Source organism: Centroberyx gerrardi, chromosome 22 (genome assembly GCF_048128805.1).
Source record: "Centroberyx gerrardi isolate f3 chromosome 22, fCenGer3.hap1.cur.20231027, whole genome shotgun sequence".
NCBI classification, from domain to species: domain Eukaryota; kingdom Metazoa; phylum Chordata; class Actinopteri; order Beryciformes; family Berycidae; genus Centroberyx; species Centroberyx gerrardi.
This window is the reverse complement of record NC_136018.1, coordinates 6,154,115-6,172,878: the sequence shown is the minus strand read 5'-3', so window position 1 is coordinate 6,172,878 and position 18,764 is coordinate 6,154,115. Positions and strand designations below refer to the sequence as shown.

General features: G+C 41.8%; 1 protein-coding gene across 2 annotated transcripts in view; it reads right to left on the bottom strand.

Annotated features, from left to right (window-relative positions):
- gpr158a (G protein-coupled receptor 158a) overlaps positions 1-18,764 on the bottom strand; it is a 66,099-nt gene that overhangs the window by 45,115 nt on the left and 2,220 nt on the right. For both annotated transcript variants that reach the window (XM_078291302.1, XM_071895503.2), the window contains exon 2: positions 8,696-8,801. In XM_078291302.1, the coding sequence (XP_078147428.1) occupies positions 8,696-8,801 (106 nt within the window). The remainder of the gene's footprint in view (positions 1-8,695; positions 8,802-18,764) is intronic.

Below are 18,764 nucleotides of genomic sequence, written 5' to 3'. Positions count from 1 at the left end.
CACTGACATCACGTATGGTGCATCACAGCAGCCGAAGGGTTTTAAACTGTATTTTATTTCATATTCAGCCGGTGACAGTCTTGGCTGAGCTGTCTCCGAGTGTCTTAGGCCGGCCTTTGTGTGAGCTGTCAGTGTAATTGTGAGATAATTGTGGAGAACAACACATTTCTCCCTCTCTTTGAAAGCTAATTTGTGGGTCTTCCCTGAAGGCAGAGTCAACAAAAGCAGGAATAAATTGTTAAATTGATGCATTTGATCGTTTTTCATCGTCCTCTGTTTGATGCTCTTTTCCAGAGGGCCGTCCAGACTGGGCTTCGACCGATACGGCGTTTTGCAGCCTAATGCCGATACTGATATTTTGTAATGAAGCTGCCAATAGCCGATATTTTGTGCCGATATTCAATATCTTTAGGTTTTATTTTTCATTTTCTTGCCAAACAAAGACAAGTATGCAGTTTTCTCCCCATAATTCTAGTTCTGGCAGGGTGAAAAAACCTCTGAAACAGCATTTAGACCATCATGGGACACTAAAACTCTCCATTGAAACCCAGACTAATGAAATACTTTTAGGGTTATCAGCTCTCTAAGGCTTGGTGACCCCCCACACCTATTCAATGGCACGGAATTGATTGATTTCTGCCTTTAAATGCTTCACAAAAAACATTATTGAACGATTAAATATGCAAAGACAATAAAATATCATTGCAGGTTTTCAGAGACTGTTTTTATGCAGCAGTGGACTATCAGTCTAACCCTAGTCCAGAGTCTCATTCACAATGACAGACAACTTATCTTAGAAAATGATTGCTGGCATAAAAGTACGACTCATTATGGGATAGAATGAAGCCCGAGACCTTTGCATACAAATCCAGCAACATTTTTGAGGATGAAATCAATCTTATTTGTGACATAGATTAATGAAATTCAGGTAGCAATTATTTTTTCCAAATGGGTATATAGCATTTTGCAATTAAACCCATCAATTCAACCTGTACATGTTAATGTCTATTCAATCACACATCTCCATTAAAATATAACTTCTTGACCGTTGTCTTTAATACATTTAATTTATCAAATTAACAGCAGACCCAAAGTAAAAGTAGCTTGACAGATATCCTTATCCATATCCTTGAGGCTATCTATCTATCTATCTATCTATCTATCTATCTATCTATCTATCTATCTATTTATCTATCTATCTATCTATCTATCTATCTATTTCATGGTATCATATTTCATGGTAGCAAAGCAAAGTATTACAGTACAACATGTTATTGTGTGCAAATAAAATATAAATTATGCACTGAAGCAGCATAAAAAAGTGTTCAAATAGATATAAAACATGAACACACAATAACATGAACACTGTAACTTCCCTCCAGTCTGCATACTGATGATGGTGGAGCCCAGCAGCTCATCCTCGTAAGTTGTTTCTTATTAATATTAACATCTTGCATGGCAAGTGTTGTCAGTAGATAATGCCTCAACCGAGTATTTTACCTGAAGTACAATTTAATCAACAAATCTATCTATTAAACCACATCAAAAGCCATATTCAACTAAATGTACGTTTAGCCTATTCAGCAAAATATCAGGCCAACTAAACAAAATAAATCATGACAGTGCATGACATAAATAGCCGGGGTTTAAGGTCATGACTCGGGTCGTCATCCACCAAGTTGTATTTTTGTCCAAATACTGGCTCAATCAATGTGAAAGATTACTGTTAATGGACTGTGGAACTGATTTCTTGATCCCTGTCATGGTGTGTGTGCATATGTGTGTGTGTGTGTGTGTGTGTGTGTGTGTGCCTATCTGAGAGAGAAAGGGAGAGAGAGAGACAGAGGGTGAGAACAGGAGGGTGGCAGGAGTTGTTTAACACTGATTGCGTTATTAATTCAGCAGCACAAGGCACGCGGCGGGGAAATCACAGTGTGATTGAGATGATAGCGGGCCGGGCCGGGACAACCTTGTGAACCAAGGTCAAGATAGAACAGCCATTCGACAGACGGAGCTGGAAAATCCACTTCAGTTTTTCAACAACAAAGAGCAAGGCCGCAACAAAGCAAAAATAAACCACACGTCCTCCTGAGCGTACGAAACACCGCCACCGTCAAATGTTCCCTGCCGGGCTGGGGTTTGTGTTTTTTGGCTGGTTTGTGTTTTCTTGAATATGCTTGGTGTTTTTTGGTGTGGACAGTCAGACCTTTACAGCCATACAAGGCTAAGTATTAGTGTTGTGATAACCAAAATTTATGAACTCACAATACATTCAGCACGTGTGTTCTGCAAAGCTGACATTTGATTTCAGTGTCACCTTCATAGGACATAAACATGCAGATTGGAATAGACAAAAGAAGAAGAAGAAGAAGAAGAAGAAGAAGAAGAAGAAGAAGAAGAGCATGTAGCAGATGGTATGTAAAGCCCCTTGAGATTTGACTGATAAAGGGCTATATATAAATAAACTAGACTAGACTGGAGACTAGAAGAAGAAGAAGAAGAAGAAGAAGAAGAAGAAGAAGAAGAAGAAGAAGAAGAAGAAGAGCATGTAGCAGATGGTATGTAAAGCCCTTTGAGATTTGACTGATAAAAGGCTATATATAAATAAACTAGACTAGACTGGAGACTAGAAGAAGAAGAAGAGAAGACGAAGAAGAAGAAGAAGAAGAAGAAGAAGAAGAAGAAGAAGAAGAAGAAGAAGAAGAAGATCTATATGACGGTATGTAAAGCCTTGACTGTGATAAAAGGCTATGGAAATAAACTAGACTAAACTAGAAGAAGAAGAAGAAGAAGAAGAAGAAGAAGAAGAAGAATTGGAATAGACAGAGCAGCAGTCTGGCTCTTGACAGTGGACTCCAGCAGTGCAAAATTCAACAGATTCAAACCTCTAAAAACATGGCAGCGGCATCAAACGGTCCACCAAGTCTTGAACTGGATCCCAGTTCATCTAAACTGGGTGACAAACTGGCGCCAGGAGCCAAATATGGAACTATTTCACTTAGAGAGCTGAGACCCATCCAACAAATCAAACCCCCGGTGGAATTGTTCTGACAAAACTGTCCAAACCAAGCGTGGTAACACGGTGCTTGATGGTTTTTCTCGTCTGCCATGGTGTCAGAGTGGTAGCATCGAAGTTCTAGATTTTAAAGTCCACCTGAAATGAACTCCTACTGGAAAACAGAGTATCGTTCATGGTGACCTCATGCTACACTAGTAGGCGTAAATATAAATTCCAACCACTAAAACCATCACAGATTTTTGAACAATCTCATCAAATAAAACTGCCTTTCTCTCCCTGACTCATATTCCATTGGTTTAGACTTTTGAACGATGTTTTGTCCCACCCCAACAAACAACAAATCAAGGAAGTAAAGATGGTGTTTCATGGAGTCTTTAAACACAACAAGATGTGACAAACAGATGGGGCCACACTACAGACAATCTATCAATAATCTTGAATAATATACAACATCTGTGATCAAAGTTCAACCACAGACCATGTTTTAATATGATTATTCGTCTATGAATGTTGTTTTCTAACCGGCAGAGGCCCTGAGCTCCATCCACCACTCAGCAGCTCTCAACAAGAAGCCGCACAGAGCCTGCAGTCCCGGTCGTACCGGCTGGAGTAATCATTCAGGTTATGTGTCACTGCCTTTCACAGGCTACGCTCCCCCAGGGCCCCACCACTTGTTCTGAGCAATAAGCTAATTGATTGAAACATTCATCATCATCCACAGCCATGTTCTCGTATGAAAGGTGCCCCCGGGGCGGCGAAGTCCAGGACTTTTGAAGAACAGTGGAACACACTAATGGAAGTGCCATTAGTGAGAGATGAGGGGCAGAAAAAAAAAAAAAAAAAAAAGACGGGGGGGAAAAAGTCAAGCTTGTATGACGACTTTTTCTTATGCCTACTACGTAGTTGTTGCTTGCCTTGTCCTAAGAATTTCATTGTTCAGAATGACCTTGTGTGATACTGTGCATTTGATAAATAAAACACTTTGACTCCAGTTTGGAAGAAAGTCAAGTCAAGATTGCGGTTGATCATCTTCCGGTTTACAGCATGTGTTTAATACGGCTGTGACACAGGTAATGATTTATGGATTTTCACTTTGATCAGTAGATTTACAGTTGGGCTAAGAATGCTTCATCAAAGAAAATAAAATGTTTGCTCTTAGTTTAATGCCTGCAGCCAGAAATTCATAATAAAATTGATTGCCATATATTGTCCTTGACAGCAAACCAAAGCAGTCTTGATTGATTTTCCCCCGTCACACGCAACTTCCGCTAATTTCACAGTGATATATTGATTCCCCAGATCATAAAAATAACATATTCCTCCATTCATACAACTGTGTTTAGCAATGAATATAATGCAAAGGGATGGAAGGAAGTTACCTATCTATCTATCTATCTATCGATCTATCTATCTTTTCTCCATTGTTTACATTATCTCAAAAAACACAAAAAATCTGGAAAACTTTTGATTGAGCAGATACAAAAACATGGAAGCCATGCACAGAGGCTTGCAAGCATTACACACACACACACACACACACACCCTGCTACAATTCTGACATCCCACTGAGTTTGGGTGGCATTTACAGTCGTCTATAGCTCTAAAGCAGTGTTTTGTGTAAATGATCAGTGAGGAAAACAACAGCAGATGAGTCAACGAAAATAGACCCATTCAAACAGTTAACGGTGTTGGATTTTAAAATAGCATTGCCTGCCTTCAAACAACCATAGGCTTTTGACGCCGCTGGGTTATTGTATTTTTCTTGTCAACAGTCCGGGCCTCATTTTGTTTTTGTCTTCTCTGGCTGCCTGGTGAATCAGTCATCCATAGCATCTGCCTCCATCTGAGTTTGGGCTGCTCGCATGCTTGGCTGGGCAAACAGCAGCTTGAGAGGCAGGATGTGAGCGCGGGCCAGGGAGCCGGGCGGCTGGAGCGACTGCATTTTGTCAAATTCAATTGTTGGGAGAGTGTCGCTTAAAACGCTGCTAAAAAAGAAGAGGAGCAGTGAATGTCTGATGAAAGGAATTCATAGATGCTGGATAAAGCCTGCCAGACTCACTGCTTTCAAAGCAGAATGTGTAGTCGGACTAGAAGAGCAGTGTTGCTGCAAACATCTGAGGCAGGAATGGAATTTGTTATGTTTCAGTGAAACACTTACGAGTAAATCAACTGCTACCAACTGCTATTCATTTGTAGCCTGACCTGCTGTCAAATTTCTTATAAAAATTCAAACATGGATGTACAGCAAGAGGAATTTATTGTCTTTTTTTATTCAAATGGCCCCAAAGAAACCCGTTAAAGGAAATAACTGCATGGAAAAAAAAAAACACACAGGGCAATAAAACAAAATGAATCCCTGTTTGCAAATACGGGGCATTCCCTCCCAGTGCTGTTTTTATCACATTACCACACACAGCCCTACAAGACTTGATTACATTGCAATCCTGCTTTCTATTCATAGCCTACATCACCTCTGCTTTACCCCCGCTTTACCTCTGCTTTACCCCCGCTTTACCTCTGCTTTACCCCCGCTTTACCTCTGCTTTACCCCCGCTTTAGCCCCGCTTTAGCCCCGCTTTACCTCTGCTTTTCCCCCGTTTTACCTCTGCTTTACCTCTGCTTTTCCCCCGCTTTACCTCTGCTTTTCCCCCACTTTACCTCTGCTTTACCTCTGCTTTTCCCCCACTTTACCTCTGCTTTACCTCTGCTTTACTTCTGCTTTACCTCTGCTTTAGCCCCGTTTTACCTCTGCTTTAGCCCTGCTTTACCTCTGCTTTACCCTCGCTTTACCTCTGCTTTACCCCCGCTTTAGCCCCGCTTTGCCTCTGCTTTTCCCCTGCTTTACCTCTGCTTTAGCCCCACTTTACCTCTGCTTTACTTCTGCTTTACCTCTGCTTTACCTCTGCTTTAGCCTCGCTTTACCTCTGCTTTACCTCTGCTTTACCTCTGCTTTACCTCTGCTTTACCTCTGCTTTAGCCTCGCTTTACCTCTGCTTTACCTCTGCTTTAGCCTCGCTTTACCTCTGCTTTACCTCTGCTTTAGCCTCGCTTTACCTCTGCTTTACCTCTGCTTTACCCCCGCTTTACCCCCGCTTTACCTCTGCTTTACCCCCGCTTTACCTCCGCTTTACCCCCGCTTTAGCCTCGCTTTACCTCTGCTTTACCTCCGCTTTAGCCTCGCTTTACCTCCGCTTTACCTCCGCTTTAGCCTCGCTTTACCTCTGCTTTAGCCTCGCTTTACCTCTGCTTTACCTCTGCTTTAGCCTCGCTTTACCTCTGCTTTACCTCTGCTTTCCCGCCGCTTTACCCCCGCTTTACCTCCGCTTTACCCCCGCTTTACCTCTGCTTTACTTCTGCTTTACCTCTGCTTTAGCCCCGCTTTACCTCTGCTTTACCTCTGCTTTACCCCCGCTTTACCTCTGCTTTACCCCCGCTTTACCTCTGCTTTACCCCCGCTTTACCTCTGCTTTACCTCTGCTTTACCTCTGCTTTACCTCTGCTTTACCCCTGCTTTAGCCCCGCTTTACCTCTGCTTTACCCCCGCTTTACCTCTGCTTTACCCCCGCTTTACCTCTGCTTTACCTCTGCTTTACCCCCGCTTTACCTCTGCTTTACCTCTGCTTTAGCCCCGCTTTAGCCCCGCTTTACCTCTGCTTTACCTCTGCTTTACCTCTGCTTTACCCCCGCTTTAGCCCCGCTTTACCTCTACTTTACCCCCGCTTTACCTCGTAGCAAACAAAAACTCAAACTGTTAGCCATAACACATAGATAGATAGATACATAGCTGACATAAGCCCTATCTATCTTGTTGTTTATATATAGCAGGTATATAATAATGAACACAGTAATAAAGCAGGCATGGCTTGTGAGAGAGACCAGACGGATAACATGCCATGGCCAGAGCAGCTTTCATCATTCTGCTGTGAGCAAGCATACTCTAACACGCTTGTGCACTGTAAGCACACTGACTGAAGCACACAGAGATCATTATTTTGCAAACCCAGCTAAAATCTATACCAGTAACAATCTATTTCTCTACTTATAGCCACCTAACACACACACACACATGCACACACACACACACACACACACTCCAAATGTCTCCGGCATTGACTGTCCATGGAGAGGTGGAAGTGCTCAGACAAAGAGAGTGATTAATTATTCAAGGAGGCTCACAGCAATCCATTACATCACATGTATTATGAAGCAGTCTGATCTACAGCGGCTCTTCAAAATCTATCACTCTTAATGATGGGACTAAAACGACAGGTTAGAGGCATTAGGGCACATCAACCAAAAGGCTAGCTGCACTAGACAGCAGCACTAGGGAAGAGAGAGGGCACAATGCAAACGAAAGGTTACGATAAACTCAGGGAAAGATAATAAATGAGTTATGATGCAAGGAGTAGTATCAGCCAAGCAATGTGATTGGTCAAAGACAGGTTCCAACTGTCCTGCTATTTCCCATAAAACATGACTTTACTGGTTGTTATGCCAACTGTTATGGTAACCAAGGAGCTAGTTAACAATCTGCCTTGTTTTCGCCTATTTTTTATTCTTACTGTATGGATGCATGCTGCTTTAAATGAAACCTTTCAGGCGGTACACATGTGTTGGAAGCCACTGTATAAACGCCACAATATCTTGGAAGGCATTCTTTACTGTGATTTTTATTATGAGGGTAATGGGGCTAAGTACAAGGCACAGCTGATTAAAGAATGCCTTCTTTGGTATTATTGCTATATTAGACCGTGATCAGATAGGACGCTTTTTCTCCTGCTCAAACTTAAAGTGCAAGTCACAAGAAAGAGAGAGAGCAAGAGCTCAAAGGGCGAAAGGAGGTTTGGCAACGACTTGCTGTCTAATTAGCATTAGCTGGCTAACCTGAAGTAATGCTGTTGAAAATAAAAATGGACAAGAGAAAGTTAGCTCATTCCAAATTGGAGGATGTGGGTACACGATGTCCTCCTAGTGAGGACAGAGAGAGTTTAATCATCTCGACAAGAGCTATTTTCACATTGATGTGGGCCTAATGCGCCGAGCGGCTCAGACAAATTAAGAACTTCAGAACGCCCCAAAAACTATATTTTTCTTAAAGCAAGCAAAACAAATCTGTCAGTGGGGTGAGTTAATTCCAAAACACTTTCACTTGTTTGAAGGATTTCCTTGAATTAGCAATAACATTGAATTGACATTATCTTGAAACCAGCGGGATGACCTGTGTTAATGTCGCTTCTACCGAGAAAAAGATTGATCCACATTGGAACCAAGTGAACCGAACTCACCCCATTGGCATCGTTTTTTGTTTATTTTATTGTTTTATCATTATTATGAATGATTTGAATACTCCATATGAGATTAAATGACATGTTAAGATGGACACTTTTGCAACAAAGTAGGATTCATAGAAGTTGGATGAATCATGCCGCCATTAAAAAGATAATGTCTAGTCAAACCAAACACTGTAAGACACATCTAGGCTGCAGACACTGGTTGTAAAAGCATCATTAATCAAGAATCACATCAGTGTCCATCTATCATGTGACGCACTGATTCAGTGCTTTTCCATTTAGTGCCTCTCAGGCTTTGGAGATGTGACTGAATGCGTGTAGGTAACTGTACGGTTATATGGAGCGGATCAATCAGCAGCGTGGTCCGTGTGCTCGGCGGACTCACCTCCATAGTGGTCAGGTTGCATCGATGGGTTCCAGCAAACCAGCCGTCAGTGGAGCATTGGTCGATATCAACATCCTGCAGATTGATGTCCACTCGCACCACGCCCCTGCAAGACAGCAAGACGCCATTAACACTGCTGAGGAATTAAGAGTTTCACTGCAAAGTCACATATCTGTCGTTTGATAAAAGTGACACCAACTCATGTAAAAAATAAATTATGGTGTTTCTTAAAAGGATAACGAGTACCTTAAGTCCTTGGTTGGCAAAATAATACTTTATTTTACAGAGTGTATCCCCTTTATTGAAGGAACGTTGAGTAATGAACTCAGGTAATGTTTTGTTTTTTCCAAAGATAGAGTTTCAGAGATGCACTTTTCAAATAATTTGATGAGCACAACATGGAAAGTAAATGAAACTGTCCTAGCATTAGTTGCATGTTTGCCAGCTATAAGCGCAAATGGAACAAATCAAATCATCAATAATAGCTCACTACTACAATTTAATAATGAATGTTACTGCTAACATACACTTAGCAAGACCCACTACAGTAATGTTACATTGTCAGTAAAGAAATAACTCCAATTACAACAAAGAAGTAGGTAGGGTTTCCACCAACATATCTCTTATTTCATTCAAGGATCAATAAACCATATTTAAATGATTTAAAGAGGATTTAATTTGAAAACAATGACCCAAGCCCCAAGTTTCTACTTGTATAGTTAAAAAGTTATGAATGATTATATATTTGTATATTCAAGCAAAATGATGGAATTAATTTCATTGCTGGCTGTAATCAAAAGGTGATCATTTTCATGCTATCCAGATATCTAGGAGTATCTTCTAAATTATTTATTGCAAGTATACAAAGGGATATGATTGTTTTCAGCTTTTCAACTCATATTTCAATAATACAAACTAATCTTACCTCTGAAAACCAATGAAATAATATGAAAAATAAAATCAAACATGATACAAAAAATGTGCAATTCAGGAAGGCATACCGCTTTTTAAATTAACACAAAACAAACGTCCTATAGCTGATATGCTATTTAGTCTGCACTTAAGTTAGACCTCATCAGTGTCAAACACTAAAGAAACTGAATCTCCTCTACAGCTCAGCTGACTGACAGCCTGACAGAGAAACAATGCACTCCAGATGGATGGATGAACACAACGCTCAGCAGTGGTAACTTTGAAAGGAAAAAGTCCCGACTACATTTTGGCCAGTTGAAACGTTATGATTGAACTTCAATCAACATCAGATCTGATCAGTCTCTCTCATTCTGACCATTACTTTCACCGGTACTAGCATGCATCTTTTCTAGCTGATAGCTGCAGAACACAAGACAAACCAGTGGCTGAATATATATGTGTATACAGCACAAACAAGTTGTAGTTTCTTGTAAACACAACCCGAAGGCGATCCAGTTGCATATCTGTTTTATATCCCGTTTGTTTGCTTTATAGATCGCTAAACGCAACACATTTCAGACTTGCGCAGTTCAACAAAGATGCCTGAAAATCCTACAGTGTCTTTGCGACCTCGCCGCGTTTAGATGCTTAACCCTTCTGGCAGCCATAAAAATGGAACACGGCCCGAGGCTAAGTGCTGTTAGAAAATCTATACTTACTTTAAACAATGTTAGCGCTTTGGTGAAAATGTACTCTACAACAATCCACATAATAATAGCTGGGGAGAACGTTGTTTCATGACACCCAGATAATGAACGCGAATGAAAATCAGGAGACTGCGAGGACCTGAGTGACATTTCTCTGAACCAGCTTTCTGCACTTTCATATTGGCTGAATTTCTCTCTCTCTCTCTCTCTCTCTCTCTCTCTCTCTCTCTCTCTTACACACACAGGTTGTGTGTAGAACAACTGACACTGACATAAATAGAAAAGAAAACCTGTGTATAGAAGGAAAATCACATGTATACAATGTCAATATAACTTACAGGCAGAATCAGGACTCTAATCTGCTTAATCAACAGAAAAAAAACATGCAGCTGCTTAACTGACAATGAATTGGTGACTGACCTTTGACTCCTGGGGTGTTTGTTAGAGCTTTGACTCTATTTTGTTATAGAATTAATGGGTCTTAAACACAAATTGTGCCTATATCTCCATAAGCACACCCTGAGCACAGTCATCAATAACTTCTGTCTCCGATTCCCAATCAATAGAGAAGCTCCATGATTTGTCTCTTGATGACTGTGTTGCTTTTAACTGGGAGAGACTCGCTTACGTTCATGAAGATTGAACTGCAGGAAGGGTAAGTGTCATTTATGTTTCAGGGTGGATTTTCCCCTTCAAGCTGTACAAGCTTCTACTAGTGACAGTGGGTTAATAAGGCTTCAATTAGAGTGCCACGATCTGTATTATTAATGCATTTTGCCCCCGGTGCCACTTTTTTTAAAGAGCCCGTAGTGGCAAGACACTAACGCAGAACAGTTAATACCTGGGACATGTTCTTAAATGAACAACGCTCTTCACACCTCTCTCCAGTCTTCTTGCAGTTTTGACAAAAGAATGAGAACGAGGGATTGACTAGAGATTTTCACATTGGGACCGAGTATGTTTGGGTGTTTAAACTAAACCAAACTGAACACAAAACACAAGGGAACAACACACCATACTGTGTGTTACAGTATGAGCACGACACATTACACCTGTGTAGTAGAAACACCATAGTTGTGCAGAGCTTAGAGTTAAGCACTATCTCGTCACCTTGTTTATTTCTACTCCAGGTGCAGCGTCGGTGCCTGGATTGTCTCTCTGTTTCTGAGACCTTGCTTGATTAATGCAGATCAGGAAAATTAGCTTTCCTAAACTGTTAATTATTAACACAGCTTACAGTGGAAACTCCACCTGTTCACACCAAAGTGCTGTGGCAGCACAGTGTTGTTGGAACTAAGAGAATCCCTGAGGAAAGTGTGTTGTCTTAGCCGCTGCAGTTAGAGAATCACCAAGCTACTGGTACGTGGATGTTCAGCCTCCAGCCTCCCAGTTGGTTGATGCTTGTTTGACTTCTACCGTACTGCCTGGTGTATGAGCGCACACTGGATTTCCCTCATGCAGGGCTCTTAAGGCTCTGCACGGCCTAAAGAGTGCATATTGTAATTCATCTAAACGGTGTGAATTGCAAAAACCATTACACACAAACGAACACAAAGCCCCACTCTTGCAAAAAACAATAATGATTCAACCTATACTGAGTGTATGAAAGCTAATGAAAGTTTAGGAAGGAAGTTAGGAAGTTATGCATTTCACGATACCAGAAGCAGCGGTTTGATTGGAATAAACAGAAGAAGAACTGGGTAGTTAGCATGAGCAGCGATAGCCACCATGGCTGAACAGACAAAGAAAAGAGAAACTCAAACCGCATCAAGAGAAAACCCAAAGAAAAAGACGTCACAGTCCCGCCCCCACTGTTTGATTGACAGGTGATCTCTGAGAAGTGCAGTGCAGAAACACCACAGCAATGAGCGCTTAGCACTAAAGATATCACCAAAATAAAAAATGAAAACAACGAGAATCTTGCAGATGGAGGTGAAAAAGCATACTGGCATTATTTAGAGGCCAATATTCCCCCTCTCTCTCTCTCTCTCTGTCTCTCTTGCTTTCTATTTCTCATACACACACACACACTTACACACATACACAAATATTGCTGGTGTGGCATGTTCTCCAGGTGTACAGGAGCTGGTTTACTACACCGGGCTCCCAGTGGATGCAGGGCGAGTACAACGCTCTCTTTGCCTGTACTGCTGTTATTAATAACTGCTGCTACGGTCTTGCCTCGGGGCGAACTGACCTCGCTGTTTTCCATCGCACTGCTGGTTGTTTTGCTGAAAAACTACCTCACTTTCAATCCTCTGTTATGTAATGAGGTAGGAAACACACAAACACAATACTCGTAGTCACGTGACGTCCGTTGGCACACACACACACACACACACACACACACACAAACACACAGCATGAAGCATTAACGTTTGCTTGGGTTAAGCTTGCAAAACGCACGCATGAGAGCCTATACAAGAACATAATGTCTGCTTTCCCCCTTTTCTTCTACACACACACACACCTCTTTTTTTTCCCTCCGCTTCCGACTCCAGGCAATCTTTAGCATCGTAGCCAAAGTGGACATATGGCACATGAAATAGAAAAAAAAAAAGAGCATGTGTAGTCGTCTGAAGCCTCCGCGTGTCTAAGACGAGGTTTGAAACGGAGGCGGTGAAGTGAATACGAAAGGGAGATATGGCAAAAATCAATATCACCATAATCGTTTTGGGGATTTTTTTCAATATCTATATATATCACGATATGACTCACGTATGCAAAATCACGTTCAATAATCAAATTCATGTTCATCCCATTGAACCGAATGGTAAGCTGTGGCGTCAAACAAAACTGCAATTTTCAAATAATATTCCTTAAAAGAAAAATATTTTTTGCCCACCTAAAAGTCTTTGGATGTTTGCCTGATGAAGGTCCTATGACTGAAAAGTCGCACTATGCAAGTGTAGAAAGTGTGCGGGATTATATTTCTTTCTAAATAATTCTCCTTAACAAATGTTTCATACCTCATTTTGTCAGTTTCTAAATAAAGCTAGCTTGTTATCGTCAGTTTAGACAGCAGAATTGTGTGTCACGATATCTATATGATTCTACTGAAAGACGATAAACGATAATATTGAGTTATCCTCCAGCCCTAATGCAACGTAAAGAGCGCGGCGTGATTTGAACAATCGGCGGAGGCATCGCGGCGGCCATCGGGGCCCTCGGGCTCGCAGACGGGATTATCACGGAGAGCGGGAGAGAGAGTGGAGCCCCAGGAAAACAGAGTGCTCTCTCTTTTCATCCTCCATTCTTTTGCGGGTCTAAAGGCCGAGCCGGAGAAAAGGAGGGGCATCCCAACGACCGCCACTCTGCTCTTTCTGATGGAGCGGTCAGACGGACGGCAGCGCTAATGTTAGCCCCGGCATTATGAAGTCGGCTGATGTAACCCCCCTCATCGCTGTGGGTAAACCTACGTAATTGCGCACGGCCTACAAAAGGATATTCATCACAACGCGCTCGCCACTAAAGGCCTCAGCGTGCCCTCTTTGTTACAAGTCACTCTTTGATGTATTCATGAATGAATACTGAACGTTAGGCCTATATGCTCTGAGCTGTACGTCTCCATTCAGCCTCAGAAAATGCTCTCTGAGATTGATTAGTCCATTTAGCTTCTCTGCACAGCACAGAGAGCCGTGCTGCAGTCTGAATTTCAGCTGAGCGTGAAACTGAAAAGACATCTTAAAAAAAAAAAATTCTACGAGGAGAGATTCATTTTTTTTTTTTTTTTTTCCAGAGTTAATTTGATAGCAAATCCATTTCTTTGGCACAATGTTGTGGTAAAACAATGGAGGACATTGAATGGATTATGCCTAATACCAGATCAAGCTCTGAACAAGCTTCTATTCTATTAGCGGCTATTCTAAGCAATCGCTCATGAGACAAAGTGGGCGATGGAGTGTGATGCCATGAGATTGATATAAGCACATGGATGGAGGGGGACTGGAAGTTACTTTAAAGGAGAATACCGGTGTCATTTACAGTTATAGCCAATTTACTATTGTCTACATCTAGTTTACATCTTCCCAAATCATTTAGGAATGCACGATTGTTAAATTTACTTTACGGTGTCAAACCTAGCTTGAAATGAACTGCTGTCCCGGCTAATAAAGCTAAAAACAAGGCTGGAAAAACCCCAAATAAAAAAGACATGGATGTGACAGTAAAGTTTGTAAGGCGACATGTTTGTGAGGGATTCTTTCCTGGAGGAGACTTCCACTTCTCTCTGTGGGAGGCAGGTGATTGACAGGAGGCAGAGCGGAACGTAACGCAGCGCTGATAGGAAAACACTCAACTCGGGCACAAAGAAATAACAGATAAAACAGAAACGCTGACAAAACCAAATGAAGTTTACTGTGTTTCAGTGTTTACTGTGAATGATTATCTAGCTCAGGCAATTTTAAGTGTGCGGAAGTTGTTTTTTTATACTGTACAACAATGAATATCTAAAGGGAAGAAAACGAGGATAGCGCTGATATCTCCAACTACGACTAATAATGTAAGGGGGAGAGAGACCTGGATGACTGACACAAACTTAAAAAAAAACCACGGGTATTATCCTTTAATGTATCCATGTAGCCAGAAGGGCTGCATGCCTCGCTGGACTTGCGTGCAGATTCGTCCTGCCCCAGTGTCTCGACAAAAACATTCATGCATTACGTCAAAGAACGACCACAATGCCAGAACTGTGCAGCCTTCCCGAGGAAAATGTCTCTTATGTGATGGAAATGCATTAAGCCGACAGGACGAGCAGAAGCTAATGCGAGTCTAGCCGCCGGGCAGGATGCCGCCTGCCTACCGATGTCTCCGCGCGACCCGGGTCACTTTATTGAGTTCTGTCGCCGGCCATCAAAAGAGACGGGACGCCCACGGCAACGCTGCTGTCAGACAAAGCGAACGACGCCATTTTCTTGAGTAGTTCTGAACTCTTGACGTCCTTGTCATTGAAAGCCCTCCTCTGCAAACCGACCGTCAACTCGGAGGATTGTTCGATATTTTGACTCACTGACAAAAGCAAACCTGACAGTTGTGAAGAGATCGCTGTATTTACTGTAGCTGGTGACAAGCCACATCAGAACTGAACGGTTCATGAAAACAGATGAAAGATCTTTAATAATCAGTACTTAAGGCCTTGGTATTTCCACTCTTGCCATCTCATAATATCCTAAACAGTTATAACTAATCCTGACAAACATTCATGCAACAAGCAATATCCTCCTCCAACATTATCCTGATACAGCTTCCCCTCCATTTTCCACTTCAAAATATAGATAAGATGAAACTGTAATGATCCTCATGTGGAATATTGTAGCAACATACACTGAATATATAAAACATTAAGGACATTTTCCTGATATTGAGTTGCAGCCCCTTTTGCACAATCCACATCTCAATTGTCTCAAAGTTTCAAAATCCTTCTCTGACTCTGCTCTTTATCTGCATTTCCTCCTTTGTGATTGGTTTAGATTTAATGAGACAATTCAATAAGGGATAATGGCTTTTACCTGGATTCACCTCATCAGTGTACTTCATGAAAAGAGTAAGTATCCCTAATATTTTGTAAATTCAGAGTATATCACAATTTGGGAAATGACAGTGGGTCTCCAGCTTTATAAAATGTGTATTTAAGTGTGTACAACAGTTTTCCCTATACTTGTACAGACTTTTTGTTCAATTCCAAAACTTTTCAAGACCTAGAAATTGCAAAACTCCTTTTCCATAATTTTCCATAATTTCCAGACCTGTGTAGGAACCCAATAAAGCGCTCTTATCAGTCGGATACCTCAGTCCCAATGCCTCCTCTATCATTCCATGGCTCTATTTCTCCCAAACCAGATTACGAAGGGATAAACCTAAGGACATTACAGATATATAATCCTTGGAGGGGAATCTGAATTACACCAGCATCTGGTCTATGATTAATATTAACAAAATCACCGGGATTATTCCCATCATTAGTGATATCATCATGAACATAAATATCTCTTTACAGCAGCACCATATTGATCCCGGAGAGCCTGGGCAGTTGGCATTCTTATAACGTTGACATTTACTGACTGAAGGCAGCGTATTGACGAGCCACCTCACTGAGCGGTGGAGTCCCAGTGACGTCAATAGAGAGAGAAGGAACACCTTAGGGATCCTTAGCCCCCCCACACACACACACAAACACACACAAACACACTTCAGGTTACGCTCTGTGAAAAACCTCGGTGCTAAATCTAAATCAAGTGCAATGATATTTTCAACGTTTTTACATCTTCATTGGGCAAAGAAGAAGTCTGTTCTGAACGGATTAAGGCGGTTAAGCTCCCAATCTCCGATACAGTTCTGCAAACTTTTTTCCTGCCACACTACCAGTCAAAAGTTTGGACACACCTGATTGAATGCATTATGGTTTTCATTATCTTAAAGCCATTTTGATCTAAAGGCTTCTGCTTAAATGCTTGAAATTTGTTTCTTAGACGAATATAAATAGTGAAGTTGATGCCTAATGTATGAATTTCGTTCCAAAGCCTTTGCCTTTCCATCAAGGCAAAGGGCGGCTACTGTAAAGAATCTAAAATATAAGATAGTTTTGATTTAACACTTTTTTGGTCACTGCATAATTCCATTTGTGTTATTTCATAGTTTTGATGTCTTTGCTATTATTCTAAAATGTGTAAAACAGTAAAAATAAAGACAAATGCGGTGAGTCCAAACTGTTGACTGGTAGTGTATCTTTCATCTCAGTTTAGCGGCATCATATTGCTTCTAGCTCGGGGCATTGTGGGGTTTCCTTCCTATCTGTTTCTGGATGGTGTCCATCTCAGCAGATGCTGCTGGCATCTCCCGGCGCTCAAGGCCTCCCACTCAGAAAGACGGCTGGATGTCCCACAGCAGGCAGGCTGTCCAGATACTAGCTGCTTGTACTGCAAAATGGGGAAGCAAAGCCAAGCGGAAATGAAGTGGATTCTGCCATCTAATTAGAACCCACTTGGCCTTTGGAGAAATACGCTGATAAAAAAATATATATTTCCTTAACATTTGGTTGTACTTTTTTAGATACTTTCAATTAGTTTGCCTTATTATTTGCTGCTGTGACTTCCTGAGTTTCAGCCTCAAAGCAATTAAGGTCCGTGCTGTGAAAGGTCTGTGAGTTTGAACTATGGTGTGTGTGTGTGTGTGTGTGTGTGTGTGTGTGTGTTCTCCCAACACAGCTGATCCTCTCAGCCTCTCCCTTCATACACCACTGCTTCTCTCCCTCCCTCTCCCTTCCTTCCTCTCCTGCTTATTCTCACTTTGTGTGCATGTTCAAACAGGTTTTTGCACATCTATGTATTTGTGTGTGTGTGCGCGTGTGTGTGTGTGCGCGTGCGTGCGTGCACAAGTGAATGCGTGTGTGTGTGTGTTTTGAAGTGAGAGTGATCTGCCAATTAGGACTGCACCTATCCTCTTGAAGAATGCCTCAGCCTCCAATAGCGGTGTGTACACAATCGCACACACACACACACACACACACACACACACACTGCACGGTTGAAAACAGTCAGTCCTCTCTGTGTGGTCTAAGCTGCCTCCCCTGTGGCTCTACTGCAGCTGAAGAGAGAAGAGATGAAGTGTGAGAGGTGTGATTTCTTACACCTTCGCTGAAACAACAGGTCGATCTACCACAAACACATGTCCATACACTCCTGCTCCAGCAACTAACACAGCATGGAAGAGGTTCACTAGTTGTTTAGCACCTGTGTATTCAGCAAACGAAATGGAGAAACGTGAAAACGGGCTGAGACGGAAAAAGAAAACGACCGAATACGTACGCATTTCCGTATTTCCTGATGCGTACAACTCAAGAACAAGTCAAGAGAAGACGGTTCGGCATCATCGTCACTCTAAACAGGAAGAGACTGACTGGAGCGTTAAGAGGCTGGAAGCAAGATGGCCCATGCAGGGTTGTTGTTCTACATCTTTCATTATTAATTCATTGTTGTATTGATTGTGTATTCATCTGGAGGGGGAAAACGGAGGAGAGCTGATGTCTGAGGCAGCTATATTAGCCAACGTTTCCCTCCTTTCCTCCCGCTTGTCTCGCCTGGGTGCTGAGGCTGAGGAGGCGACTGCTAGTTTCATATCAGGCAGTCAAGAAATAAACTAAGATGCCAGAGAGGAGCTATGCATGGGGAAAAAGACAGGAGTAGGTGCAAAAGAAAATGTGATTACCAGGAGTGATGAAAAACTGGAAAACAAAATGTGACAATGTTGATTTATCCTTATCAGCTGTCCATCCTATGGAAGGAAAAGTATTTTATGAATGGATATTGCTCTTCTTGCTGCAGTACTGGGGGATATTTCTTTTAGTGCCTATGTGGCATTGAATAAGCCACTCCCTAAGGACCTCAAACAATACAAAACACCCACGCGTGTCACACCTCTGCTCTTACGGAGAAGGCCTCAATCGAAATGCGATA